Source organism: Daphnia magna, linkage group LG1 (assembly GCF_020631705.1).
Source record: "Daphnia magna isolate NIES linkage group LG1, ASM2063170v1.1, whole genome shotgun sequence".
Classification (NCBI taxonomy): domain Eukaryota; kingdom Metazoa; phylum Arthropoda; class Branchiopoda; order Diplostraca; family Daphniidae; genus Daphnia; species Daphnia magna.
The window spans coordinates 317,529-344,673 of record NC_059182.1 but is presented as its reverse complement, the minus strand read 5'-3'; the positions used below and the strand labels follow the sequence as shown (position 1 = coordinate 344,673).

Below are 27,145 nucleotides of genomic sequence, written 5' to 3'. Positions count from 1 at the left end.
TGCAATTTGCTGATGGACATCGAACACGTAAGTTTCCACCCATTGCAATGCTTGCGAAATATTTCTTCTCTTGCAATCGGTGATATTCTTTCACCTCTAAATGAAAATCAAATCAAATCTAGACGCACGATGCAGTGAAAACAATAAGAATGCAAAAATCCAACACGTAGTTTGAAGGGCCCCAGTGCATTTGGATAAAAATATCATTGAAGCATATTTTATTTCGAAAATATCAGATAATTGTCTTTTGCAGGACATCCTGTTTTTCACTAGTTTCTATTTAGAGGAATGACCCCTCTAGGCGTTTTGGAGGACTAACGTCCTCGTCATCGTCGTCCTCGTCATCGGATTCTGTTGATATTTCACTGGCTTTCTTCGAACGCGAATTCAAGTAAGCGGCTGAACTACATTGAAAGGAAATGGTTCGCACGAGCATAAATTGTGTGACATGGTCAAATAGTAAAATAATCGTCAGGTTGAATTATTTGAAATCCGTGGATCGAAGAAGATATCACTTACCACATACTTATAATTGACTATAAGTTTATTCTCGTGAAGGTTTGTAGATTTTGTTGTAAAAAATGATACATTCCTTGGGTCACCAAATTCAATATGCTTGTTGTTGAGTTCGTATATTTGCACCCATTCCTGAAAAGGATAAAGTGGAAGAGAAAATAAAATTTTGTTTACAGTTAAAAGAATTTTTTAACTTAAAGCGCGTAGCATTGTTTGATTATGTTAAATCATGGCTAAACCAATGATTTTCTAAACAGATTTTTTCTCACCTCCGCTGACCAAATCTTTAATGTTCCACGGCTTACGGCTGCAAGAAATCGACCGTCTGATGAAAAGGCGAGCGTTTCTATGTCTGTATCTTCGGAAAGACGTCGCAGCTGTTGTTCGCTTTCCAGAGGATTCCAAATAAAAACGCCTTTGCCTATCAATGCACTAAATGACAAAAAGAAACCCATCAGAGAGTACCGGAACTGAAAACAAAAACATCGGACATGGATTTTACACCAATTCACAAAGCGTTTTTTTTTTATTATTGAAAAATGTCTATCCCCTCGTGCGGACTCCTTTTTAATTGCGGACATTTCCCTTCCTTAAGCTTCCTACTTTTCTTTGTTGATATTTAAATTTGGCAGATGGTAGACCGGGAACAGAGGAAAGTCTGTCAGGTTCCTTTACAGGACTAACAGGGAAACGCATTGGATTCGCCAATTCATTTGTTTGACTTTTTCCTTTAATTTTTTTTCCTGTATGCCTTTCGCTTGGCATCCGCTATCGAATGACACTGCGTTCGTTAAACTTCAAGTTGAGTTTACTAATTTCAGAAAAAAATGTGTTCGAATCCCCGCCTCCGTGGCTAATAGTTTTTAATTCAGTCGCAACGATTCATCGGGTGATTCGCGCTGAAAAGAATAGACGCGCACTTTAAAAAGCCTTCAGTTAAACAAACAATTTGGTAGAACTTGAATTTAAGTTTTAAATGACTTACTAAGCAAAAGTGAAGTTTTTGGCTGATTTCCTTGCCATTTCGATTCCGCCCTCTTCTTCCCCATTTCCTGTGCACAAGCGCCAAGCAAAATTTTTTAAGTCCTCCTTCTCCTCCTCCAAGTTATAAATTGGCCTGTCGTCGTCCATAGACCAAATCTGCCAAGAAGAAAAGAGACAATTCGAATAGGAAAAACAAAATTCAATTTCCTCAATTTCATTCCATTACGTCGATAAACAAATTATTTACATTGATCCGCTTGTCACCACAACTGGCCAAATATTGGGTCCTTTCATTCCACTCCAGATAATGACAATATTCTCCATGTGTGAATTCTTTCACGAGTCGATTTGTTGTCAAATTGTTTTCCTCCATTTCAAAAATTTTGATCGTTCCATTCCAAGAAGAGACGGCGATTCGATTTTCAGAGATCCACTTCACAGCCGTAACGTTTTTACAGTCAATTGTGGTGATCACGTCTTCAATGGATGAATCACATACGAAAACTCGATCACTATATAACTGGATCAAGAATGGTGAAGAAAAAGAAAATAAATTGGCCAAACGTAAAAATAAATTGTGGAATAATGGGCATAAAAAGGCGCAGTTTTGACTTTGCTGAACTGACATCTTCGCACGTTCACTTTATGTAAATGGCGAATTCAATTTTGAATTTGAGGAATGAATCGTAAAATTAAACCATCAAATCTAAATGCTTTGACTGTAACAGTTTCTTTTTGACGCAATCAGAATAGCGACGATGTTAATGAAAGTATCCAATAAACTTCAACTCTTTTTGAATAGCGTCGTCAAGTAAATTTCGCAAAAAATAAATAAATAAAGTAAAGGACAGTAAATTTTAAGCATTTTGCAAAAAATAAATAAAAAAGGGAAGGACAGATAACTGACATGAAGATGAACCCAAGTTTGTTGATGGGCCAATCAAAATCGACATTGTAACTTACCCCATAATAAACAGCAAATAAGTTGGGCCTGGTTGGATTCCAATTTATTTCAGTGAAACAATCCGGAAGTTCCTTTTGAAAGAGGATTTCGCACTCTGGGTAACTCCATACGACGAGAGTATCGTCACGAAATCCAGCAGCTAGTTGTGTCCCGTTAATCTGATTCAAGATTTCACGTTATATTTTCTCCTAGTTATACGGATAAATTATTTCTGTCTGTCCGTGATTTTGTTATACATTTGTCCGTAACAACCAGATCAAATACAGAATTGAAAATTTTTCTCTCTTCCCGAAATCGAAATTTCGAGGGGTGAGCAAGACTTTTCATTTTTACAGTCTAGAGCCCAAAGTGATTCGGATTCATCGACCGGTCTTTTTTTTTCCCCTTTAGGGAACTATGTTTCCGTACGAAATCAGGGATAAAAAGTCAGTCCATTATTGCCTTACATTCCACTCAAGCGGCTGAACGAAGTTTAGATGTTGAAATGTGACTTCTTCTTTCTTCTTTCTCCAATTGGAAAACGGAATAGCCAAATTTTCGGAAGTGTAAAATATTAACTTTTTCTCATTGGCACATGCAAGAATCAGTTCAGTGGGGTGGGAACTGATTGTGGAATCCTCACCAAACGACACATCAACGAGCCTGAATTGACATTTGCTTTTGTCTAAAAAAGAAATAAAAGAATCGTCAAAATCAATTCATTTTCAAATGAAACGATTGGGTTTTTACCTATCCCGTACAATACAGCGGCTAGTTGTTTTATGACCTCAGGCAATCCAATTCTTTCTTCTTCTTTAAATTGAATCATTTTTTCAATCAACTTAATCAAACCAGCAGGGATTCTTCCGTTTACGTCGTCTGCCGCCAAATCTTTTTTTAACATTTTAATTAAGTGAATTTTAGAAAAAGAGTGAAATCTTTGCTAAATTTAATGACGTAAAGAAATAACTAGTGGAATGACTTACTTTGCTTGTAGCTGACGAGTTCCTCCTGTTTGTTTTTCAAAATATTCCCTGGAACATCGACTTGATTTTTCCCAAATGGATGTTTACCACGCGTCAGGAAATAGAAAAAAACACATCCGGATGAAAACGTGTCACTTTTGATTGTTCCATCTGGGAGCTCGGTAGACTTGTTTTCAGTGTCAATTAAAACCTTAAGTCTCTCAGGTGCCATCCACCGAAGAGTTCCTCTACTTTTGCTCTGAGAAAAAATACCTTGGCGTGTTTTCTTAACAAACGACAAATCAGAGACTTTCATCTGTACGGGCGTCTTCATTGAAATGAGGATGTTATCCGGTTTAATATCGCGATGCACCAAATCTCTCGAGTGGATGTAATGCAATCCATTGGCGATTTGATAAAGGACCAATTCGTCTGGTGGCAATTTCGGTCCGCTGTATTTCTTTTCGCAATAATCCGTCAATGTCCCGGCACACAATTCCAAAACCAGATACCTGTCCAGAGGTTTCAACAAATCGTTTAATTCAAATAAATGTGGAAATGAAATGAGATGGCCATTTTACGTGAATCTATTGTCGGCCGAATCAGCGACGTCAAAGAGTTTCACTACGTTGACGTGATTCAATTCTATGTGTGTTCTCATTTCTCTTTGAATAATTTCAGCTGTTGTCGTCGGCATTTGTTTGACTGCAACGGGATTGTCGTTAAATGTCCCCTCGAACACTTGTCCAAAAGTTCCACTACCAAGTAGTTTGTTGGTGTTGACTTGGACTGCAAATTTAATCAAATAATTTATTACATTTTAGAAAATGATTACTTAGACTATACACGAAACGGAAATTCTTGACTTGCGTGAAAGGGCTTCTTTAAATTTCTCATTTGCTACTTGTAACCAATTGAATTCTTTTCCTGGGGGATTTATCATATTTTTGATGGGCTTGTACGCAAAGTGATTTTCATCCAATCCTCAATGAGCAAAAAAAGACAATTTAGAGTCGTAAATGCGATGAATGTATGCAAACTTACTTGGTAAATTGACTGGATTCTTTTTCTTGAGGTTTATCAAAATTGACCTAGAATCATTACCAAAAGGGTGTTTGCCAAGCTTTAGATAATAAAACAAAATGCATCCAGCTGCAATGACATCTTCGGTGGCGTCTTTGATGCCTTCCAGGGAGTCAGTTTTCTTGGAGAATGTCCAATATTTTCTCAGGCAGAGTTTCATTTCAGAGGAAATGTTTTCTCCTTTTTCCAACAGCTGTTTGCTATAACTGAATTTGCTCAATCCAAAATCTGAAATTTTCATGCGCACAGGAAGGGACTGGGCAGCAATGACGACGTTTAACGGATTTAAATCGCCATGTACAATTCCTTTGCCATGCAGATAGTTGACGCCGTTGGTAATTTGATAAAGAACTTGCGATTCATTTGGCATGGCTCCCTTGTACTTGCCATTGCAATATTCGTATAACGTGGCACTGTATGGTTCTAGGGCAAAATACCTGGACCACAAATGAAAATGAGATGCCTTTATTTTTTACTGCTCATTCCTTAGCCATTAATGTGAATATAAATAAATATAAAATAAAATAAAAACCTCCATCCATTGGCCACGTCCTCCTCATAACCGAAAACTCGTAGGATATTATTGTGATTCAGGTTGCCCTTGACGAGCTTGTCGGCCACATCTTTCCACCCATCAAGGCAGTCTTCATTTTTAATTCTTCTTACCGCAACTTCTTTTATTAGATAAGAAGTTTTCGATTTCACGCGTTCTTTTTCAGCACCTGCATTTTCATTTTCCTTCCAATATCCGTCAAACAAGAAAAAACCTTCACCGAAAGTCTTTTTATTGCAATCCAATCTTTTCCCCTTAAAGAGAAAATCCTCCGCTGGTTCCGGTTGTTCAGCATCTGCCATCTTTTCAGAACTGGTAGATACTAAAGAGAAAAACGAAATTTAAAAAATGTCACTTCGTATTGTAATTACGAACCCCCTCCCCCATCTCCCTACTTTACAAAGAGGATAACGGCTGTTAATGTTGAAGAGGAGGTCCCAACTGACTACATGCCCAACACGCAGGACTGTGGGGCAGTCCCTGTCGCCATCAGCCGTGGTCCTGTTTTGCTTTAGACTACCCTCTCCCCTAAACAAGCTCGTATCCTACATGATAAATAATGACAAGAGCTTAAAATCTTGAATTGTTTAGAAATTTGCTAGTTATTTATATATCAATTACAATGCCATTGAAAATATGGCAATTCAATTATTTACGAGCTGTAACAAAAAAGTCATAAAAAAATCATGGTAACTGAAACAATTGAAAAAAAATCATGTTCTTATTAGATCCCATAGAAAAAAAAGTTTAACTAAATTGCTATGCATCAAATTCACATAAACTCAAAGATCTACCTGGTTACGAAGCAGTGGTAATTACTTTAGTTACCTTTGATAGATTTAAACAAAGTGACGCGACCAACGCCCCGTTTCACTTATATTGTTTATCGCAAGGTAGTCTAAATTCAGGTAGATAACGTTATCTTTTTCTCGTGCTAGTCTCGACCTGCAAAACCATTGGGCAACCACTGAAAATAATAACTTGCTTTTTTTTTTCTATGACTTACGGCTACAACATTTTTCTTAATTGGTTGACAAAGTTTCCTTTCCTCCCATTTCAATTCAACATTTTTTTTTGTTCTAACAGGAAAACATCAAATCGATGATTTAGGTATTAGTAGTACTTTTTACAAAACGCCACAAAATCTCGTAAAATATCTAATTTCCCGATAGGGATTCTATCAAAACTCGCATTTCCCAACCCCCTGATACAGGCACCCTTACCTTTCTACAACGACCGGTGGATCGACCGACACTTTTTCTGAGACTTTACCCCAGAGATGGCGCTGATGGCGCGGCGATTTCAGGGGTGTCCGCACTAATCTTTCGTTCGTTTTTTTTTTTTTAGATGCTGTGCCGCTGAGATTGGTCTCCATTTGTAGAGGAAATAACGCAGCAGCTCCCGGTCGAGTCCCCGTTTTTATCGGCTGAACGACGAAGGAGTGTGGAGCAGTTTAGTCAGCCAACTCGAGTCGATTTCAGGGTCTCGTACGTATCCTTTATACGTTTTCTTATTTTAGATGCTGCGTCGCAAAACTTGACGTCGTGTTGTAGAGGAGATAACGCGGAGATTAACGAAGGGGTCCTGTCAATTATCGGCTCAACAATAAAGGAATGCGGAGCAATCTAAGAGCGACTCGACATTTCTGGAGATTTTTTTCAGAGAGATGGCGCGTCGGTCATGAAGATAGGGAAAAATCAGGCCGCGAAGTTATTTTTCAAGGCGAGGCTTTGTGCGTCGCCCGGCAACGGACAGGTTTTTTCACAGGCCGTGTGAGCTCCATTGTTTCGATCATGGTCGTCTACATAAAAAGGGGCAACTACGGAACGCCGTTTCATCCACTTTTTAATAGTTGTCCGTTTATTTAGCAAATAAATAAACAACTTGTACTGCCATGTAGCGATTTCGATAGACGACGCCTTCAAGGGAGGAGGAGTCTACAACATATTGAATTTATCGATCGATTGTTAGGCCGATTTCGATCAGCATTGTATAGTTAATGAATGACAACTTGACAAGATCTTGACACGCACGTTGGAAGTGTACGCGTGTTTGCACCTCGATGAGCGTTGCACAATAACAAAGCTCCGTTGGTGAGCGTATTGATTAATAAAGGTATTTAAGGCATTATCCAATTAGTCATGCCATAATGTCTCACTTTGTTGGCAGCTAGGTGAAGTCCTTGAGTGCCTCAAGGACTTTGTTTTGTTTTAGCAGTATTTTTTCCTTCAACAATTAATCTTGCATCTCCAACCGTGGAATGAGTTACATGTGACTCGAGACAAACAAACAGTGCAATTGCAACAATATAATTAGTCAGCGGTAAACAACACATTCTTCATCTGAGAATAGTTTAGACTTTTTGAGCGTATCTTTTGTTTATCACATGTTGCATTTTAATTACTGTTATTTTTAAATTTATATCCATGGTTTTTCTTCGACTAGATATAAATTTGCCATATCTTCATGCCAACCACAAGGATTCTGCTTTTGCACACACCTTCATTATTAATGTGTTTCTTCAGGTATGGTCACTATCAGCAGCTTTACACACAGTGTGCATCGTGAATACATCAATCCCAGAGAAAACATTCCAATGGAAAATATTGAGAATTTCTGCCCTTCTATCCTGAACTAAACAATGCTGGTTTGTATAAATAGGCATAAAAAAACCTATCAACAGTATTTTTAGTTTGCAGTTTGCTTTAACATACAACTCTATGGCATGTTGATATTGCCGCGGGTGAAAAGGGAGATTGGTTATCTCTTCACAGAGATGAGTCATCCGCTCCTTGGACAACGCTGCGATCGTGGTGAAGAAATTATCGGGAGAAGTCCGCTCTAAGAAAGATACGCAGATATGCAGTCCGGAAGGGGAGTAATTCGCGCGACGGTATAAAACGCTGCCCCGAATCTGCGTTAGATGAGTCTCCATCGGGTGAGCTCCCGGAGCTGGGCTCCGTAAGAGGAGTTCCCTGGTTTCCCAAGAGGTCTTCAGACTCTTCTCCAACTTTTGGTAATGGTTATCCCTTTTGTTTGAGTTAAACCATTGTTTAGAATTGATGTCATCACTTGTTGTATTCGTTTGTTCTTGTCCAAATACAACTCGTGTGACAATATTAGCTAAATTTTTATTATTTATAGTATTAGACGGTAAAAAAAATTCTTCTCTCGGAAGTTTATGACTTTGGACTTGCTTGAGATGACCCTTGAGCCAAGAAGCTTTTCCTGCTTTGTGTGGACAGGAATATTAGAGGCATTGATGTCTGAAACCAACAAGTGTCTTGCAAAAAAAGTAAAAAGAAACATTGATGTTGGTCATCCTCTGCGTGATGCTGAAGCCTGGTAAGAAGAAAGAAGAGTATGAGTATTAGTGAGTGGTAAAATACATGATTTAGATTCAGAATTGAATGAAAATCACGGAAATCCGGTTTATTTTTCTATTGGTCTTATAGTTTTTCATTTACATTTAAAAAACCATAAATGAAGTTGGTGCGCTAACAGAACTGTTTTCGTTAATTTTTTTAAAAGGCTAGTCTAAAGAGAAAACCAATGACTAAATCGAAATCAGCGTTCAATTTCGATTATACCGTCTGATTTTTGGAGAATTTCAAGAGATGTCATTTTTGGCCGATTTTGACAAAAGTGGAAAGGCTATACCCTTCCCACTTTTTCATTTTTGACCAAATTTCAAATTTGGCTTAAAATACATGATTTAGATTCAGAATTAAATGAAAATCACGGAAATCTGGTTTATTTTTCTATTAGTCTTATAATTTTTCATTTACATTTTAAAAACCATAAATGAAGTTGGTGCGCTAACAGAACTGTTTTCGTTAATTTTTTTAACGGCTGGTTTAACGAGAAAACCAATTACTAAATCGAAAATACATGAATTCGAATCAAAATTGAATGAAAATCACGAAAATCAGGTTTATTTTCCTATTGGTCTTATAGTTTTTGATTTAATCCTTAAAAACCCTAAATTAAGTTGTTGCGCTAACAGCACTGTTTCGTTAATTTTTGAAACGGCTGGTTTAACGAGAAAACCAATTACTAAATCGAAATCAGCGTTCAATTTCGATTATTCCGTGTGATTTTTGGAGAATTTCAAGAGATGTCGTTTTTGGTAGATTTTGACAAAAGTGGGAAGGCTATACCCTTCCCACTTTTTCATTTTTGGCCAAATTTCAAATTTTGCTTAAAATACATGAATTCGAATCAAAATTGAATGAAAATCACGAAAATCAGGTTTATTTTCCTATTGGTCTTATAGTTTTTGATTTAATCCTTAAAAACCCTAAATTAAGTTGTTGCGCTAACAGCACTGTTTCGTTAATTTTTGAAACGGCTGGTTTAACGAGAAAACCAATAACTAAATCGAAATCAGCGTTCAATTTTGATTATCCCGTGTGATTTTTGGAGAATTTCAAGAGATGTCGTTTTTGGTAGATTTTGACAAAAGTGGGAAGGCTATACCCTTCCCACTTTTTCATTTTTGGCCAAATTTCAAATTTTGCTTAAAATACATGAATTCGAATCAAAATTGAATGAAAATCACGAAAATCAGGCTTATTTTCCTATTGGTCTTATAGTTTTTGATTTAATCCTTAAAAACCCTAAATTAAGTTGTTGCGCTAACAGCACTGTTTCGTTAATTTTTGAAACGGCTGGTTTAACGAGAAAACCAATAACTAAATCGAAATCAGCGTTCAATTTCGATTATTCCGTGTGATTTTTGGAGAATTTCAAGAGATGTCGTTTTTGGTAGATTTTGACAAAAGTGGGAAGGCTATACCCTTCCCACTTTTTCATTTTTGGCCAAATTTCAAATTTTGCTTAAAATACATGAATTCGAATCAAAATTGAATGAAAATCACGAAAATCAGGCTTATTTTCCTATTGGTCTTATAGTTTTTGATTTAATCCTTAAAAACCCTAAATTAAGTTGTTGCGCTAACAGCACTGTTTCGTTAATTTTTGAAACGGCTGGTTTAACGAGAAAACCAATAACTAAATCGAAATCAGCGTTCAATTTCGATTATTCCGTGTGATTTTTGGAGAATTTCAAGAGATGTCGTTTTTGGTAGATTTTGAAAAAAGTGGGAAGGCTATACCCTTCCCACTTTCCAATTAATTTTGCTAAAAACAAATTCGAATCAAAATGAATGAAAATCATTTTTTTTTCTTTTTTTTTTTTTTTTTGTTTTAATCCTTTTTTTTTTTTAAAAACCCTAAATTAAGTTGTTGCGCTAACAGCACTGTTTCGTTAATTTTTGAAACGGCTGGTTTAACGAAAAACCAATAACTAAATCGAAATCAGCGTTCAATTTCGATTATTCCGTGTGATTTTGGAGAATTTCAATTTTTTTTTTTTTTTTTTTTAAAGGAGGGGGTTTCCCCCCCCCCTTTTTTTTTTTTTCCAAATTTCAAATTTTGCTTAAAATACATGAATTCGAATCAAAATTGAATGAAAATCACGAAAATCAGGTTTATTTTCCTATTGGTCTTTTTTTTATTAATCCTTTGAACTAAATTTTAATCCGTAAACCTTATAGTTGTTAACTAACAGCAAACTGTATAATCACGTTCAATTTCGATTATTAATGGCAATTTTGTTTAAATACATGAATCGAATCAAAATTAATGAAAATCGAAAATCAATTTTCCAATTGATTCGTGAGTTTTGGAAAAATTCAAGAGATGTCGTTTTTGGTAGATTTTGAAAAAAGTGGGAAGGCTATACCCTTCCCCTTTTTTTTTTTTTGCCAAATTTCAAATTTTGCTTAAAATACATGAATTCGAATCAAAATTGAATGAAAATCACGAAAATCAGGTTTATTTTCCTATTGGTCTTATAGTTTTTGATTTAATCCTTAAAAACCCTAAATTAAGTTGTTGCGCTAACAGCACTGTTTCGTTAATTTTTGAAACGGCTGGTTTAACGAGAAAACCAATAACTAAATCGAAATCAGCGTTCAATTTCGATTATTCCGTGTGATTTTTGGAGAATTTCAAGAGATGTCGTTTTTGGTAGATTTTGACAAAAGTGGGAAGGCTATACCCTTCCCACTTTTTCATTTTTGGCCAAATCAAATTTCAAATTTTGCTTAAAATACATGAATTCGAATCAAAATTGAATGAAAATCACGAAAATCAGGCTTTATTTTCCTATTGGTCTTATAGTTTTTGATTTAATCCTTAAAAACCCTAAATTAAGTTGTTGCGCTAACAGCACTGTTTCGTTAATTTTTGAAACGGCTGGTTTAACGAGAAAACCAATAACTAAATCGAAATCAGCGTTCAATTTCGATTATTCCGTGTGATTTTTGGAGAATTTCAAGAGATGTCGTTTTTGGTAGATTTTGACAAAAGTGGGAAGGCTATACCCTTCCCACTTTTTCATTTTTGGCCAAATTTCAAATTTTGCTTAAAATACATGAATTCGAATCAAAATTGAATGAAAATCACGAAAATCAGGTTTATTTTCCTATTGGTCTTATAGTTTTTGATTTAATCCTTAAAAACCCTAAATTAAGTTGTTGCGCTAACAGCACTGTTTCGTTAATTTTTGAAACGGCTGGTTTAACGAGAAAACCAATTACTAAATCGAAATCAGCGTTCAATTTCGATTATTCCGTGTGATTTTTGGAGAATTTCAAGAGATGTCGTTTTTGGTAGATTTTGACAAAAGTGGGAAGGCTATACCCTTCCCACTTTTTCATTTTTGGCCAAATTTCAAATTTTGCTTAAAATACATGAATTCGAATCAAAATTGAATGAAAATCACGAAAATCAGGTTTATTTTCCTATTGGTCTTATAGTTTTTGATTTAATCCTTAAAAACCCTAAATTAAGTTGTTGCGCTAACAGCACTGTTTCGTTAATTTTTGAAACGGCTGGTTTAACGAGAAAAACCAATAACTAAATCGAAATCAGCGTTCAATTTCGATTATTCCGTGTGATTTTTGGAGAATTTCAAGAGATGTCGTTTTTGGTAGATTTTGACAAAAGTGGGAAGGCTATACCCTTCCCACTTTTTCATTTTTGGCCAAATTTCAAATTTTGCTTAAAATACATGAATTCGAATCAAAATTGAATGAAAATCACGAAAATCAGGTTTATTTTCCTATTGGTCTTATAGTTTTTGATTTAATCCTTAAAAACCCTAAATTAAGTTGTTGCGCTAACAGCACTGTTTCGTTAATTTTTGAAACGGCTGGTTTAACGAGAAAACCAATAACTAAATCGAAATCAGCGTTCAATTTCGATTATTCCGTGTGATTTTTGGAGAATTTCAAGAGATGTCGTTTTTGGTAGATTTTGACAAAAGTGGGAAGGCTATACCCTTCCCACTTTTTCATTTTTGGCCAAATTTCAAATTTTGCTTAAAATACATGAATTCGAATCAAAATTGAATGAAAATCACGAAAATCAGGTTTATTTTCCTATTGGTCTTATAGTTTTTGATTTAATCCTTAAAAACCCTAAATTAAGTTGTTGCGCTAACAGCACTGTTTCGTTAATTTTTGAAACGGCTGGTTGAACGAGAAAACCAATAACTAAATCGAAATCAGCGTTCAAATTCGATTATTCCATGTGATTTTTGGAGAATTTCAAGAGATGTCGTTTTTGGTAGATTTTGACAAAAGTGGGAAGGCTATACCCTTCCCACTTTTTCATTTTTGGCCAAATTTCAAATTTTGCTTAAAATACATGAATTCGAATCAAAATTGAATGAAAATCACGAAAATCAGGCTTATTTTCCTATTGGTCTTATAGTTTTTGATTTAATCCTTAAAAACCCTAAATTAAGTTGTTGCGCTAACAGCACTGTTTCGTTAATTTTTGAAACGGCTGGTTTAACGAGAAAACCAATAACTAAATCGAAATCAGCGTTCAATTTCGATTATTCCGTGTGATTTTTGGAGAATTTCAAGAGATGTCGTTTTTGGTAGATTTTGACAAAAGTGGGAAGGCTATACCCTTCCCACTTTTTCATTTTAGCCAAATGGCCAAATTTCAAATTTTGCTTAAAATACATGAATTCGAATCAAAATTGAATGAAAATCACGAAAATCAGGTTTATTTTCCTATTGGTCTTATAGTTTTTGATTTAATCCTTAAAAACCCTAAATTAAGTTGTTGCGCTAACAGCACTGTTTCGTTAATTTTTGAAACGGCTGGTTTAACGAGAAAACCAATTAACTAAATCGAAATCAGCGTTCAATTTCGATTATTCCGTGTGATTTTTGGAGAATTTCAAGAGATGTCGTTTTTGGTAGATTTTGACAAAAGTGGGAAGGCTATACCCTTCCCACTTTTTCATTTTTGGCCAAATTTCAAATTTTGCTTAAAATACATGAATTCGAATCAAAATTGAATGAAAATCACGAAAATCAGGTTTATTTTCCTATTGGTCTTATAGTTTTTGATTTAATCCTTAAAAACCCTAAATTAAGTTGTTGCGCTAACAGCACTGTTTCGTTAATTTTTGAAACGGCTGGTTTAACGAAAAAACCAATAACTAAATCGAAATCAGCGTTCAATTTCGATTATTCCGTGTGATTTTTGGAGAATTTCAAGAGATGTCGTTTTTGGTAGATTTTGACAAAAGTGGGAAGGCTATACCCTTCCCACTTTTTCATTTTTGGCCAAATTTCAAATTTTGCTTAAAATACATGAATTCGAATCAAAATTGAATGAAAATCACGAAAATCAGGTTTATTTTCCTATTGGTCTTATAGTTTTTGATTTAATCCTTAAAAACCCTAAATTAAGTTGTTGCGCTAACAGCACTGTTTCGTTAATTTTTGAAACGGCTGGTTTAACGAGAAAACCAATTACTAAATCAAAATCATCGTTCAATTTCGATTATTCCGTGTGATTTTTGGAGAATTTCAAGAGATGTCGTTTTTGGTAGATTTTGACAAAAGTGGGAAGGCTATACCCTTCCCACTTTTTCATTTTTGGCCAAATTTCAAATTTTGCTTAAAATACATGAATTCGAATCAAAATTGAATGAAAATCACGAAAATCAGGTTTATTTTCCTATTGGTCTTATAGTTTTTGATTTAATCCTTAAAAACCCTAAATTAAGTTGTTGCGCTAACAGCACTGTTTCGTTAATTTTTGAAACGGCTGGTTTAACGAGAAAACCAATAACTAAATCGAAATCAGCGTTCAATTTCGATTATTCCGTGTGATTTTTGGAGAATTTCAAGAGATGTCGTTTTTGGTAGATTTTGACAAAAGTGGGAAGGCTATACCCTTCCCACTTTTTCATTTTTGGCCAAATTTCAAATTTTGCTTAAAATACATGAATTCGAATCAAAATTGAATGAAAATCACGAAAATCAGGTTTATTCTCCTATTGGTCTTATAGTTTTTGATTTAATCTCTAAAAACCCTAAATTAAGTTGTTGCGCTAACAGCACTGTTTCGTTAATTTTTGAAACGGCTTGTTTAACGAGAAAACCAATAACTAAATCGAAATCAGCGTTCAATTTCGATTATTCCGTGTGATTTTTGGAGAATTTCAAGAGATGTCGTTTTTGGTAGATTTTGACAAAAGTGGGAAGGCTATACCCTTCCCACTTTTTCATTTTTGGCCAAATTTCAAATTTTGCTTAAAATACATGAATTCGAATCAAAATTGAATGAAAATCACGAAAATCAGGCTTATTTTCCTATTGGTCTTATAGTTTTTGATTTAATCCTTAAAAACCCTAAATTAAGTTGTTGCGCTAACAGCACTGTTTCGTTAATTTTTGAAACGGCTGGTTTAACGAGAAAACCAATTACTAAATCAAAATCAGCGTTCAATTTCGATTATTCCGTGTGATTTTTGGAGAATTTCAAGAGATGTCGTTTTTGGTAGATTTTGACAAAAGTGGGAAGGCTATACCCTTCCCACTTTTTCATTTTTGGCCAAATTTCAAATTTTGCTTAAAATACATGAATTCGAATCAAAATTGAATGAAAATCACGAAAATCAGGTTTATTTTCCTATTAGTCTTATAGTTTTTGATTTAATCCTTAAAAACCCCAAATTAAGTTGTTGCGCTAACAGCACTGTTTCGTTAATTTTTGAAACGGCTGGTTTAACGAGAAAACCAATAACTAAATCGAAATCAGCGTTCAATTTCGATTATTCCGTGTGATTTTTGGAGAATTTCAAGAGATGTCGTTTTTGGTAGATTTTGACAAAAGTGGGAAGGCTATACCCTTCCCACTTTTTCATTTTTGGCCAAATTTCAAATTTTTCTTAAAATACATGAATTTAAATCAAAATTGAATGAAAAATCACGAAAATCAGGTTTATTTTCCTATTGGTCTTATAGTTTTTGATTTAATCCTTAAAAACCCTAAATTAAGTTGTTGCGCTAACAGCACTGTTTCGTTAATTTTTGAAACGGCTGGTTTAACGAGAAAACCAATAACTAAATCGAAATCAGCGTTCAATTTCGATTATTCCGTGTGATTTTTGGAGAATTTCAAGAGATGTCGTTTTTGGTAGATTTTGACAAAAGTGGGAAGGCTATACCCTTCCCACTTTTTCAATTTTTAATTTTGGCCAAATTTAATTTTGCTTAAAATACATGAATTCGAATCAAAATTGAATGAAAATCACGAAAATCAGGTTTATTTTCCTATTGGTCTTATAGTTTTTGATTTAATCCTTAAAAACCCTAAATTAAGTTTTTGCGCTAACAGCACTGTTTCGTTAATTTTTGAAACGGCTGGTTTAACGAGAAAACCAATAACTAAATCGAAATCAGCGTTCAATTTCGATTATTCCGTGTGATTTTTGGAGAATTTCAAGAGATGTCGTTTTTGGTAGATTTTGACAAAAGTGGGAAGGCTATACCCTTCCCACTTTTTCATTTTTGGCCAAATTTCAAATTTTGCTTAAAATACATGAATTCGAATCAAAATTGAATGAAAATCACGAAAATCAGGCTTATTTTCCTATTGGTCTTATAGTTTTTGATTTAATCCTTAAAAACCCTAAATTAAGTTGTTGCGCTAACAGCACTGTTTCGTTAATTTTTGAAACGGCTGGTTTAACGAGAAAACCAATTACTAAATCAAAATCAGCGTTCAATTTCGATTATTCCGTGTGATTTTTGGAGAATTTCAAGAGATGTCGTTTTTGGTAGATTTTGACAAAAGTGGGAAGGCTATACCCTTACCACTTTTTCATTTTTGGCCAAATTTCAAATTTTGCTTAAAATACATGAATTCGAATCAAAATTGAATGAAAATCACGAAAATCAGGTTTATTTTCCTATTAGTCTTATAGTTTTTGATTTAATCCTTAAAAACCCCAAATTAAGTTGTTGCGCTAACAGCACTGTTTCGTTAATTTTTGAAACGGCTGGTTTAACGAGAAAACCAATAACTAAATCGAAATCAGCGTTCAATTTCGATTATTCCGTGTGATTTTTGGAGAATTTCAAGAGATGTCGTTTTTAGTAGATTTTGACAAAAGTGGGAAGGCTATACCCTTCCCACTTTTTCATTTTTGGCAAAATTTCAAATTTTTCTTAAAATACATGAATTCGAATCAAAATTGAATGAAATTCACGAAAATCAGGTTTATTTTCCTATTGGTCTTATAGTTTTTGATTTAATCCTTAAAAACCCTAAATTAAGTTGTTGCGCTAACAGCACTGTTTCGTTAATTTTTGAAACGGCTGGTTTAACGAGAAAACCAATAACTAAATCGAAATCAGCGTTCAATTTCGATTATTCCGTGTGATTTTTGGAGAATTTCAAGAGATGTCGTTTTTGGTAGATTTTGACAAAAGTGGGAAGGCTATACCCTTCCCACTTTTTCATTTTTGGCCAAATTTCAAATTTTGCTTAAAATACATGAATTCGAATCAAAATTGAATGAAAATCACGAAAATCAGGTTTATTTTCCTATTGGTCTTATAGTTTTTGATTTAATCCTTAAAAACCCTAAATTAAGTTGTTGCGCTAACAGCACTGTTTCGTTAATTTTTGAAACGGCTGGTTTAACGAGAAAACCAATAACTAAATCGAAATCAGCGTTCAATTTCGATTATTCCGTGTGATTTTTGGAGAATTTCAAGAGATGTCGTTTTTGGTAGATTTTGACAAAAGTTGGAAGGCTACACCCTTCCCACTTTTTCATTTTTGGCCAAATTTCAAATTTTGCTTAAAATACATGAATTCGAATCAAAATTGAATGAAAATCACGAAAATCAGGTTTATTTTCCTATTGGTCTTATAGTTTTTGATTTAATCCTTAAAAACCCTAAATTAAGTTGTTGCGCTAACAGCACTGTTTCGTTAATTTTTGAAACGGCTGGTTTAACGAGAAAACCAATTACTAAATCGAAATCAGCGTACAATTTCGATTATTCCATGTGATTTTTGGAGAATTTCAAGAGATGTCGTTTTTGGTAGATTTTGACAAAAGTGGGAAGGCTATACCCTTCCCACTTTTTCATTTTTGACCAAATTTCAAATTTTGCTTAAAATACATGATTTAGATTCAGAATTGAATGAAAATCACGGAAATCCGGTTTATTTTTCTATTGGTCTTATAATTTTTCATATACATTTTAAAAACCATGAATGAAGTTGGTGCGCTAACAGAATTGTTTTCGTTAATTTCTTAAACGGCTAGTCTAAAGAGAAAACCAATGACTAAATCGAAATCAGCGTTTAATTTCGATGATACCGTCTGATTTTTGGAGAATTTCAAGAGATGTCATTTTTGGCCGATTTTGACACAAGTGGAAAGGCGGGATGAAGGCGTTGATGATCAGCGCACGCCTCATAGGACATGTATACGGAGTCTGTTTTGCCGGAAGAGCAAACGGTTTCCGAGATATTATGGGAAATTGGCGACCAGGCCGTACCCTATCGGGAACTTCCTGAACGGAGTGAGGGCCCCTAGTCCCGCGTCCATGGCAATCTGTTAAACCGCGGAATAAATAATCTCTACGTCTTTCGAAGCTGTGCGGGAAATACCAGACATTCGAACTGATTCATGAAATTAGGGAAAACAATTTGATTAAATGCTTCTATTCTATGTGTATTAGCCACTTAAAAACAAGACAGTAGAGGACGCTGAGGGTTGTTCTGCCCTTAAACGGAAGAAACATATGTTCAGCGTCTAGGCGGTGTCCAGATCCATATCGGGCAGAAATGAAACAAGATTCCAATTAGTTTATTGATGTGTTCTGTTAACGGCAAAATTGAATAGCACAACATTTAATAGAATCGTCTTACCTTAGCATCCATTTAGTAGGCAATGATCCCTGCATTGAAGCAACGGCAATTTGTTAAAGCATTTTGCAAAGCACTTGTCGAACTTCCTGGGATCGCATGGTCCTTTATCAAGTTCTTCTTGCAAGTCACCGAGGATGCCTCTCACAAACATTGTAGCTAACCGGGAAACGTCTTGTTAGTTTCGTCTCATTGCTGTATCGTATAAAAGAGAAAGAAATCACCTTGTTGATCGTTGTCTACCGGGTCTGCGTCAACTCGAGAATAAAGGGCCGCACAAATAGTGACGAGCAGTACCTTTTGATCACAAAGCGAAAACAGAAGTGGCTCGATTGAACATTTATCAATCATTTCAATAGCCATCTTGTGAATCTAATCGTAATACATTTTTTAAGAGAGACTTACCAGCTGGATGATGAAACGCATTTTCGTGAGAGCACTCGTTGGAAATGAATGGCCTATCGAAGTCAGCGATGAAGCTCGATGTCCATTTTCCATCACATCGGACGTCATTTTATACCCCGTTCACGTTTGCTTATTGCCGCAGACGCGTGGCCATTGGAAAGGTGAAACAAGGTGTTGCTGATAATTGCATTTTGTATTGACACAAGCCACTCAAGGATATTTTCCCAATTGCTTTGCGTTAGTTTCGTTTAAGCGCGTTTAAGTGGGTGCGCAGTATTCTTTTCAATCAGCTGCGTCCTTGATTCAATGTTGACAAATGTCTCCCAAGTCTGATACTACATGAACGTGTGCATCATGTTATTCCTGTTTGAGGGAGATATCCAATGAACGCATTGGAACACACCTGTCAAAATTGTTGGAGCATATCGATATAATTTGTCCATGCCAATAAGTGATTCTATTCCCAGCCTCTATAGATGCGTAGATACGTATCTGGCCGTATACATATAGCGCATTTGATGAGATCATATCCATAATCTGGCAAATGAGTCATGCATGACCCATCTTTCGATTTGAACAGGTGTTGACAAAGTACGTGGGATGCGTTTCTTGCTTGCGCTATATTTTCGCTTTAAAAGTACGGTACAGCAGAGTACAGCACATGTGGTCTCAGCTTCAATCTATATGCTAGGCGGACGAGATTTGAATGGAGCTTTATGGCTAATGGCGCCGGGCGCCTTGTTCAACGAACCAACGACATCGATTCGTTCGTCCTGATGTCGTGTGTCCACAATCCAAATCTATACTAAATGATCCATACCCTAAACTCAAACATGTGTCAATTACAATGCAAAACAGCCGTGTAATTCTGTTCGATGGTGAAATGAAGATTTGATTCATTAATGTGGTGTCAATAACAAGATGATTAGGGATAACGCAAAAACAATTGGATCGTTTCCTTGAACTCTTCCCCACTCTTCCTCCTCAACGCTTACCATTTCTTCCTTGTCCATGACGTCATTGCAATTCTTTGGTCAATCTCAGACCCTTGTTCCCCCATGTCATTCAAAAGTCACCTTCGTGAATTCTACTTCGGATTGTAAAACTCCCTATTTTTTAGCTCCTTCTGTCACGCTGTTGTCACTAATTATTTACCTCTCCCCTTTCATTGACGGCCCACATTTTCAGACCCCCCTGAAATGCACAAATCGATTTAATGAACTTACCAAAGACGCCAAAATCCATTACAATCATGAAATTCTAGTTACGATGTAGCAGGTAAGCACGGCATGTATTCACCACACGACGATGGGCACGTCTTCCCTAAATGTGAAGGTAAGGTAGACATAGTAGGGGAGGGTGGGGCTAGTTGGTACAATTTTTTTAATTTCTTCTCTGGTTTCTTTAATTTTTCATATTTTGACACCTAAAAAATTGTAAAAGAAAGCTCAGATAACCAGCTTTCTCGTGCTATTTTTTATTTGATCTACGTTGAAGAATTCTTATCGAAATCAACGTTCAAAAAGCTAAAACAATTTGCCTACATGCCCCACTAACGGGGTAAGTTGGCAGTGGTAGTGGGGTAAGTTGGCCCCATGTATTTTAAATACGGATTTCAGTGAAATGTTGATGTTGTAAACAAACTAGAATAACATTACAATAAACAAAAATCCTATAGTTATTTTAGAGTGGGAAAATCAGAAATAAGTTGTGATAACTTACATAAAGATTAATAGCCTTAAATGCAAAAAATAAAAAATAATATACATAATTCAGGCAAACATTTCACAGGTGAACATCGTATAAAGTGAAACACTTAAAATTTGCCAAATTTTGGCCCTTAATGCATACCACTGTTCACCATAAGTCATATCTAGCAAAAATTCGACTTACAATTCCCTGACATTTTGACAGGCCATGTACTATACATATGCATGTATAATGCCTATGCCGACATGCCCCATGTTGCAATGTATCAACTTGCCCCAACCCGGGGTTTATTCAAATAAAAATTTTTATTACTCCTTTGTAATTAATTAAAACAAATCCATTGTTACAGTTCGATAGAGGACACAATTTTCTATAAAACTAATATTTTTTTAAAATTATATGCATACCAAGAAAAGATAAAATTGATGAATACCAAGCACGCAACTATTGTGGATTTGACGCAAAAAATTTCGTTATTTTCTATTTCCTAAACTATTTGGGATAAATTCATAAAACTTTGCACAAATGTGCGCACGATAAACATCTTTGACTATGAATTATTTCAATAAAACCTCTTTCACACAATTCGTCTAAATTAAGAATTGCAAACTTGCCCTCCTGCCAACTAGCCCCACTCTCCCCTACGTGGCGACGCTGAAAAGGCAAGAAATCAAAAAGACCCTCGAAGTTAACAAGAAAAAGAAAACGACTGCAATTTGCTGATGACGATGGAACACGTAAGTTTCCACCAATCACAATAGTTGTGAAATTTTCTTTTTTTTTGCATTGGTGAGATGCTGTCAGTCCTAAATGAAATGCGGATTAACTATAGACGGACGATACAGTGAAACAATCAGATTTAATAATCTAACATCTATAGTTTAAAAAAGGCAAACTGCATTTGGATAAAAATATCATTCAAGTTTTTTTTTAGTTTAAATTGATATGGTTTTTTTTTTGCAGGACAATTTTTTCTTCACTTGGTTCTGTTTAGAAGATAAGCCCCTTTAGGCGTTTTAAAGGACCACGTCTTCTATCACGTATGGTCCATGTCATCCTCATCGGATTCTGTTGGTATTTCAATGGCCGAATCAGAAATGTTACTTTCTTCGAACGCGAATTCAAATAATCTGCTGGTCTACATTGAAAGAAAATGGTTCGCACGAGCATAAATTGTGTGACATGGTAAAATAGTAAAATAATCGTCATGTTGAATTATTTGAAATCCGTGGATCGAAGCAGATATCACTTACCTCATGCCAATAATTGACTATAAGTTTATTCTCGTAAAGGTTTGTAGATTTTGTGGTAAAAAATGATATATTCCTTGGTCCGTCAAATTTATTAGTACAGTTGTTGAGTTCGTATATTTGTACCCAGTCCTGAAAAGCATAAAGTGGAAGAGAAAATAAAATTTTGTTTAAAGTTAAAAGAATTTTTTAACTTTAAGCGCGTAGCATTGTTGGATTATGTTGAATTATGGCTAAACAATTATATTCTAAACAGATTTTTTCTCACCTCTGCTGACCAAATCATATATTTCTTATCGCCCCCGGCTACAAGAAATCGACCGTCTGATGAAAAGGCGAGCATTTTTATGTCTGCATCTTTGGAAAGACTTCGCGGCTGTTGTTCGCTTTCCAGAGGATTCCAAATAAAAACGCCTTTGCCTCTCAATGCACTAAATGACAAAAAGAAACCCATCAGAGGATACCGGAACTGAAAACAAAAACATCGGACATGGATTTTACACCAATCCACAAAGCGTTTATTTTTTTTTTTTTTTTATTATTTTTTTTTAAATAAAAAAATGCCTATCCCCTCGTACGGACTCCTTTTTAAATGCGGACATTTCCCCTCCTTGAGCTGCTTACTTTCCTTTATTGATAATTAAATTTGGCAGATGGTAGACCAGCTGAAAAGTCTGTCAGGTTCCTTTACAGGACTAACAGGGAAACGCATTGGATTCACCAATTCATTCGTTTGACTTTTTCCTTTCGTTTATTTTCCTGTATGCCTTTCGCTTGGCATCCGCTGTCAAATGACACTGTGTTGTCGTTAGAATTCAAGTTGAATATACTAATTTCAGAAAAAAATCCCCGAAAAGAATCCCCGCCCCCGTGGCTAATAGATTTTAATTCAGTCGCAACGATTCATCGGGTGATTCGCGTTGAAAAGAATAGACGCGCACTTTAAAAAGGCCTTCAGTCAAACAAACAATTTAGTAGAACTAGAATTTAAGTTTTAAATGACTTACTAAGCAAAAGTGAAGTTTTTGGCTGATTTCCTTGCCATTTCGATTCCGCCCTCTTCTTCCCCATTTCCTGTGCACAAGTGCCAAGCAAATTTTCCCACGGAGTCCTGCAGAGGAAACTTGATCGGAATTGGCATGTCCATGGACCAAATCTGCCAAGAAGAAAAAAGACAAATCGAATAGGAAAAACAAAATTCAATTTCCTCCATTTCATTCCATTCCATTACGTCAATAAACAAATTATTTACATTGATTTGGTAATCACCACCACTGGCCAAATATTGGGTCCTTTCATTCCACTCCAGATGACGACAACTCATTCCATGTGTGAATTCTTTCACGAGTCGAGTTGTTGTCAAATTGTTTTCCACAATTTCAAAAATTTCGATCTTTCCATCATAAGAAGAGACGGCGATTCGATTTTCAGAGATCCACTTCACAGACGTAACTTTTTCACAGTCAATTGTGGTGATCACGTCGACATTGGATGAATCACATACGACAACTTGATGATACAACTGGATGAAGAATGGTGAAGAAAAAGAAAATAAATTGGCCAAACGTAAAAATAAATTGACGAATGATGGGCATAAAAAGGCACAGTTTTGACTTTGCTGAACTGACATCTCCGCACGTTCACTTTATGTAAATGGAGAATTCAATTTTGAATTTGAGGAATGAATCGTTAATTTCAAACATCAAATCTAAATGCTTTGACTGTAACAGTTTCTTTTTGACGCAATCAGAATAGCGACGATGTTAATGAAACTATCCAATAAACTTCAACTCTTTTTGAATGGCGTCGTCAAGTAAATTTTAAGCATTTCGCAAAAAATAGATAAATAAAGTAAAGGACAAATAACTGACATGAAGATGAACCCAAGTTTGTTGATGGGCCAATCAAAATTGACATTGTAACTTACCCAAATAGCAAATAAGTTGGGCCTGGTTGGATTCCAATTTATTTTAGTGATAATTCTCGGAAGTTTCTTTTGAAAGAAGATTTTGCACTCTGGGTAACTCCATACGACGACAGTACCGTCATCGAATCCAGCAGCTAGTTGTGTCCCGTCAATCTAATTCAAGATTTCACGTTATATTTTCTCTTAGTTGTACGGATAAATTATTTCTGTCTGTCCGTGATTTCGAATTACATTTATCCGTAACAACCAGATCAAATTCAGATGTTGTTAGGGGACTATGTTTCCGTACGAAATCAGGGATAAAAAGTCAGTCCATTATTGACTTACATTCCACTCAAGTGACCGAACTCTCTCATACATGTTTAGATGTTGAAATGGGATGTCTTTCTTCTTTCTCCAATTGGAAAACGGAATAGCCAAATTTTCGGCAGTGTAAAATTTTAACTTTTCCTCATTGGCACATGCAAAAATCGGTTCAGTGGGGTGGGAACGGATCATGTACTTCCCACCTAACGACGCTTCAACGAGCCTCAATTGACATTTCCTTTTGTCTAAAAAAAGAAATAAAAGAATCGCCATAATCAATTCAATTTCAAATGAAGCGGTTGAGTTTTTACCCATCCCGTACAATACAGCGGCTAGTTGTTTTATGACCTCAGGCAATCCGATTCTTTCTTTTTCTTCAAATTGAATCATATCCTCAATCAAACCAGCAAGGATTCTTCCGTTTACGTCGTCTGCCCCCAAATCTTTTTCAAACATTTTAATTAAGTGAATTTTAGAAAAAGAGTGAAATCTTTGCTAAATTAAATGACGTAAAGAAATAACTAGTGGAATGCCTTACTTTGCTTGTAGTTGACGATTTCCTCCTGTTTGTTTTCCAAAATATTACCTGGAACAGTGGCTTGGTTTTTCCCAAATGGATGTTTACCACGCGTCAGGAAATAGAAAAAAACACATCCGGATGAAAACGTGTCACTTTTGATTGTTCCATCCGGCAGATTGACTGGCATGTTTTCAGTGTCATTTAAAACCTTAAGTCTCTCAGGTGCCATCCACTGAAGAGTTCCTCTAATTTTACTCTGCGAAAAAATATCTTCCTGAGTTTTCTTAACAAACGACAAATCAGAGACTTTCATTTCAACGGGCGACGTCATTGAAATGAGGATATTTTCCGGTTTAATATCGCGATGCACCAAATTTCTCGAGTGGATGTAATGCAATCCATTGGCGATTTGATAAAGGACCAATTCGTCTGGCGGCAATTTCGGTCCGTTGTATTTCTTTTCGTCTGCCCAATCTGCCAACGTACCAGCGCACAATTCCAGCGCCAGTTGCCTGTTCAGAGGTTTCAACAAATTATTTACTGAGACGAAATTTGGAAACGAAATTAGGCTGCCAATTCACGTGAATCTATTGTCGGCCGAATCAGCGACGTCCAAGAGTTTCACTACGTTGACGTGATTCAATTCTATGTGCGTATTCATTTCTCTTTGAATAATTTCTTTTTGAGCTGTGGTCGTCTTTATTTGTTTGACTGCAACGAGATCGCCGTTAAATTTCCCTTCGAACACATCTCCAAAAGTTCCACTACCAAGTAGTTTGTTGGTGTTGACTTGGACTGCAAATTTAATCAAAAAATTAATTAAATTTTAGAAAATGATTACTTAGACTATACACGAAACGGAAATTCTTGACTTGCGTGAAAGTGCTTCTTTAAATTCCTCATTTGCTACTTGTAACCAATTGAATCCTTTTCCTGGGGGATTTATCATATTTTTGATGGGCTCGTACGCAAAGTGATTTTCACACAATCCTCAATGAACAAAAAAAAACAATTTAGAGTCGTAAATGCGGTGAAAGTATACAAACTTACTTGGTAAATTGACTGGATTCTTTTTATTGAGATTTATCAAGATTGACTTAGAATCATAACCAAAAAGGTGTTCGCCACGGGTTAGATAATAAAACAAAATGCATCCAGCTGCAATGAAATCTTCGGTGGCGTCTTTGATGCCTTCCAGGGTTTCCTCTGACAGTGTCCAATACCAATACTTTCTCAGACAGAGTTCCATCTCAAAAGATTTTTCTCCTTCTTTCATCTTCTGCGACAGCTGTTTGCTGTAACTGAATTTGCTCAATCCAAAATCAGAAATTTTCATGCGCACAGGACGGGACTGGGCAGCAATGACGACGTTTAACGGATTTAAATCGCCATGTACAATTCTTTTGCCATGCAGATAGCTGACGCCGTTGGTAATTTGATAAAGAACTTGCGATTCATTTGGCATCGGTCCATTGTACCAGCCATTACAATATACGTATAAAGTGGCACTGTACGGTTCCAGAGCAAAATACCTGGACCACAAATAAAAAATGAGATTGTCTTTATTTTATACTGCTCATTCCTTAGCCATTAATGTGAATATAAATAAATAAATAAAAAATTAAATAAAAACCTCCATCCATTGGCCACGTCCTCCTCATAACCAAAAACTCGTAGGATATTGTTGTGATTGAGGTAAATGAGTTTGTCGGCCACATCTTTCCACCCATCAAGGCAGTCTTCATTTTGAATTCTTCTTATCGCAACTTCTTTTTTTAGATTAGGGGCCTTCAATTTCACGCCTTCTTTTTCAGCACCTGCATTTTCATTTTCCTTCCAATATCCGTCAAACAAGAAAGAACCATAACCGAAAATCTTTTTTTTGCAATCCAATCTTTTCCCCTTAAAGAGAAAATCCTCCGCTAGTTGCGGTTGTTCAGCATCTGCCATCTTTTTCAGAACTGGTAGATACTAAAGAGAAAAACTAAATTTTAAAAATGTCACTTCATATTGTAATTATGAACCCCCTCCCCCATCTCCCTACTTTGCAAAGAGGATAACGGCTGTTAATGTTGAAGAGGAGGTCACAACTGACTACATTCCCAACACGCAGGACTGTGGGGCAGTCCCTGCCGCCATCAGACGTGGTCCTGTTTTGTTTTAGACTACCCTCTCCCCTAAACAAGCTCGTCTCCAACATGACAAATAATGACATGAGCTTAAAATCTTGAATTGTTTAGAAACTTGCTTGTATTTTATGTATCAATTACAACGCCATTGAAAATATGGCAATTCAATTTTTTACGAGCTTTAACAAGAAAGTCGTAAAAAAATCAACAAAAAAAACCAAAAAAAACAAAGAAACAATCGAAAAAACACACTCATGTTCTTAGTAGTACATAGAAACAAAAGTTTACCTAAATTGCTGTGCATCAAATTCATAAAAACGCAAAGATTTACCTGGTTACGAAGCAGTGGTAATTAGGCCTACTTTAGTTCCCTTTGATAGATTTAAACAAAGTGACGCGACCAACGCCCCGTTTCACTTATATTGTTTATCGCAAGGTAGTCTAAATTCAGGTAGATAGCGTTATCTTTTTCTCGTGTTAGTCTCGGCCTGCAAAACCATTGGGCAACCACTGAAAATAATAACTTGCTCCTTTTTTTCTTATGACTTACGGCTACAACATTTTTCTTAATTGATTGACAAAGTTTCC

The 27,145-nt window shown here is 35.6% G+C and overlaps 1 protein-coding gene and 2 long non-coding RNA genes across 11 annotated transcripts; 1 reads left to right on the top strand and 2 right to left on the bottom strand.

Annotated features, from left to right (window-relative positions):
• Positions 1 to 167: 167 nt before the first annotated feature.
• On the bottom strand, positions 168 to 26,848 carry LOC116919760. Of its 6 annotated transcripts, none has more exons than XM_045174952.1 (14): positions 26,473 to 26,836; positions 26,062 to 26,399; positions 25,479 to 25,960; positions 4,255 to 4,392; positions 3,990 to 4,197; positions 3,430 to 3,920; positions 3,194 to 3,334; positions 2,911 to 3,128; positions 2,464 to 2,622; positions 1,727 to 2,020; positions 1,502 to 1,656; positions 786 to 948; positions 520 to 648; positions 168 to 399 (listed from the first exon to the last, which is right to left on the bottom strand). In XM_045174952.1, exons 1-14 carry the CDS (start codon positions 26,641 to 26,643, stop codon positions 388 to 390), a joined length of 3,099 nt encoding a protein of 1,032 aa, XP_045030887.1. In that variant the 5' UTR covers positions 26,644 to 26,836; the 3' UTR covers positions 168 to 387. The 6 variants fall into 6 exon arrangements, with proteins under 6 accessions (XP_045030887.1, XP_045030881.1, XP_045030893.1 ...); XM_045174946.1 differs by having other exon boundaries at positions 168 to 404; positions 26,473 to 26,832; XM_045174941.1 differs by lacking the exons at positions 168 to 399; positions 520 to 648; positions 786 to 948; ... (6 more) ...; positions 3,990 to 4,197; positions 4,255 to 4,392 and adding exons at positions 21,266 to 21,563; positions 21,679 to 21,807; positions 21,944 to 22,106; ... (6 more) ...; positions 25,010 to 25,223; positions 25,305 to 25,418 and having other exon boundaries at positions 26,473 to 26,847.
• On the top strand, positions 6,907 to 7,876 carry LOC123473898. 4 transcript variants are annotated; one of them, XR_006648302.1, is made up of 4 exons: positions 6,907 to 7,159; positions 7,214 to 7,366; positions 7,490 to 7,691; positions 7,800 to 7,844. It is a non-coding gene; the product is annotated as an uncharacterized LOC123473898 (long non-coding RNA). The 4 variants fall into 4 exon arrangements; XR_006648301.1 differs by having other exon boundaries at positions 6,908 to 7,159; positions 7,819 to 7,876; XR_006648300.1 differs by having other exon boundaries at positions 6,909 to 7,159; positions 7,796 to 7,856.
• On the bottom strand, positions 18,096 to 18,872 carry LOC116936544. Its single transcript, XR_006648259.1, has 4 exons — positions 18,716 to 18,872; positions 18,535 to 18,607; positions 18,314 to 18,469; positions 18,096 to 18,197 (listed from the first exon to the last, which is right to left on the bottom strand). It is a non-coding gene; the product is annotated as an uncharacterized LOC116936544 (long non-coding RNA).
• Positions 26,849 to 27,145: the final 297 nt, after the last annotated feature.

Coding starts and splice junctions, on each gene's coding strand:
- LOC116919760 (XM_045174941.1), bottom strand. CDS start 26,643: ATGTCATTATTTGTCATGTTGGAGACGAGCTTGTTTAGGGGAGAGGGT. Junction 24,941..25,009: donor TCGGCCGACAATAGATTCAC/GTGAATTGGCAG, acceptor ACCTCTGAACAG/GCAACTGGCGCTGGAATTGT. Junction 22,107..22,682: donor AAAAACTTCACTTTTGCTTA/GTAAGTCATTTA, acceptor TTTGTCATTTAG/TGCATTGAGAGGCAAAGGCG.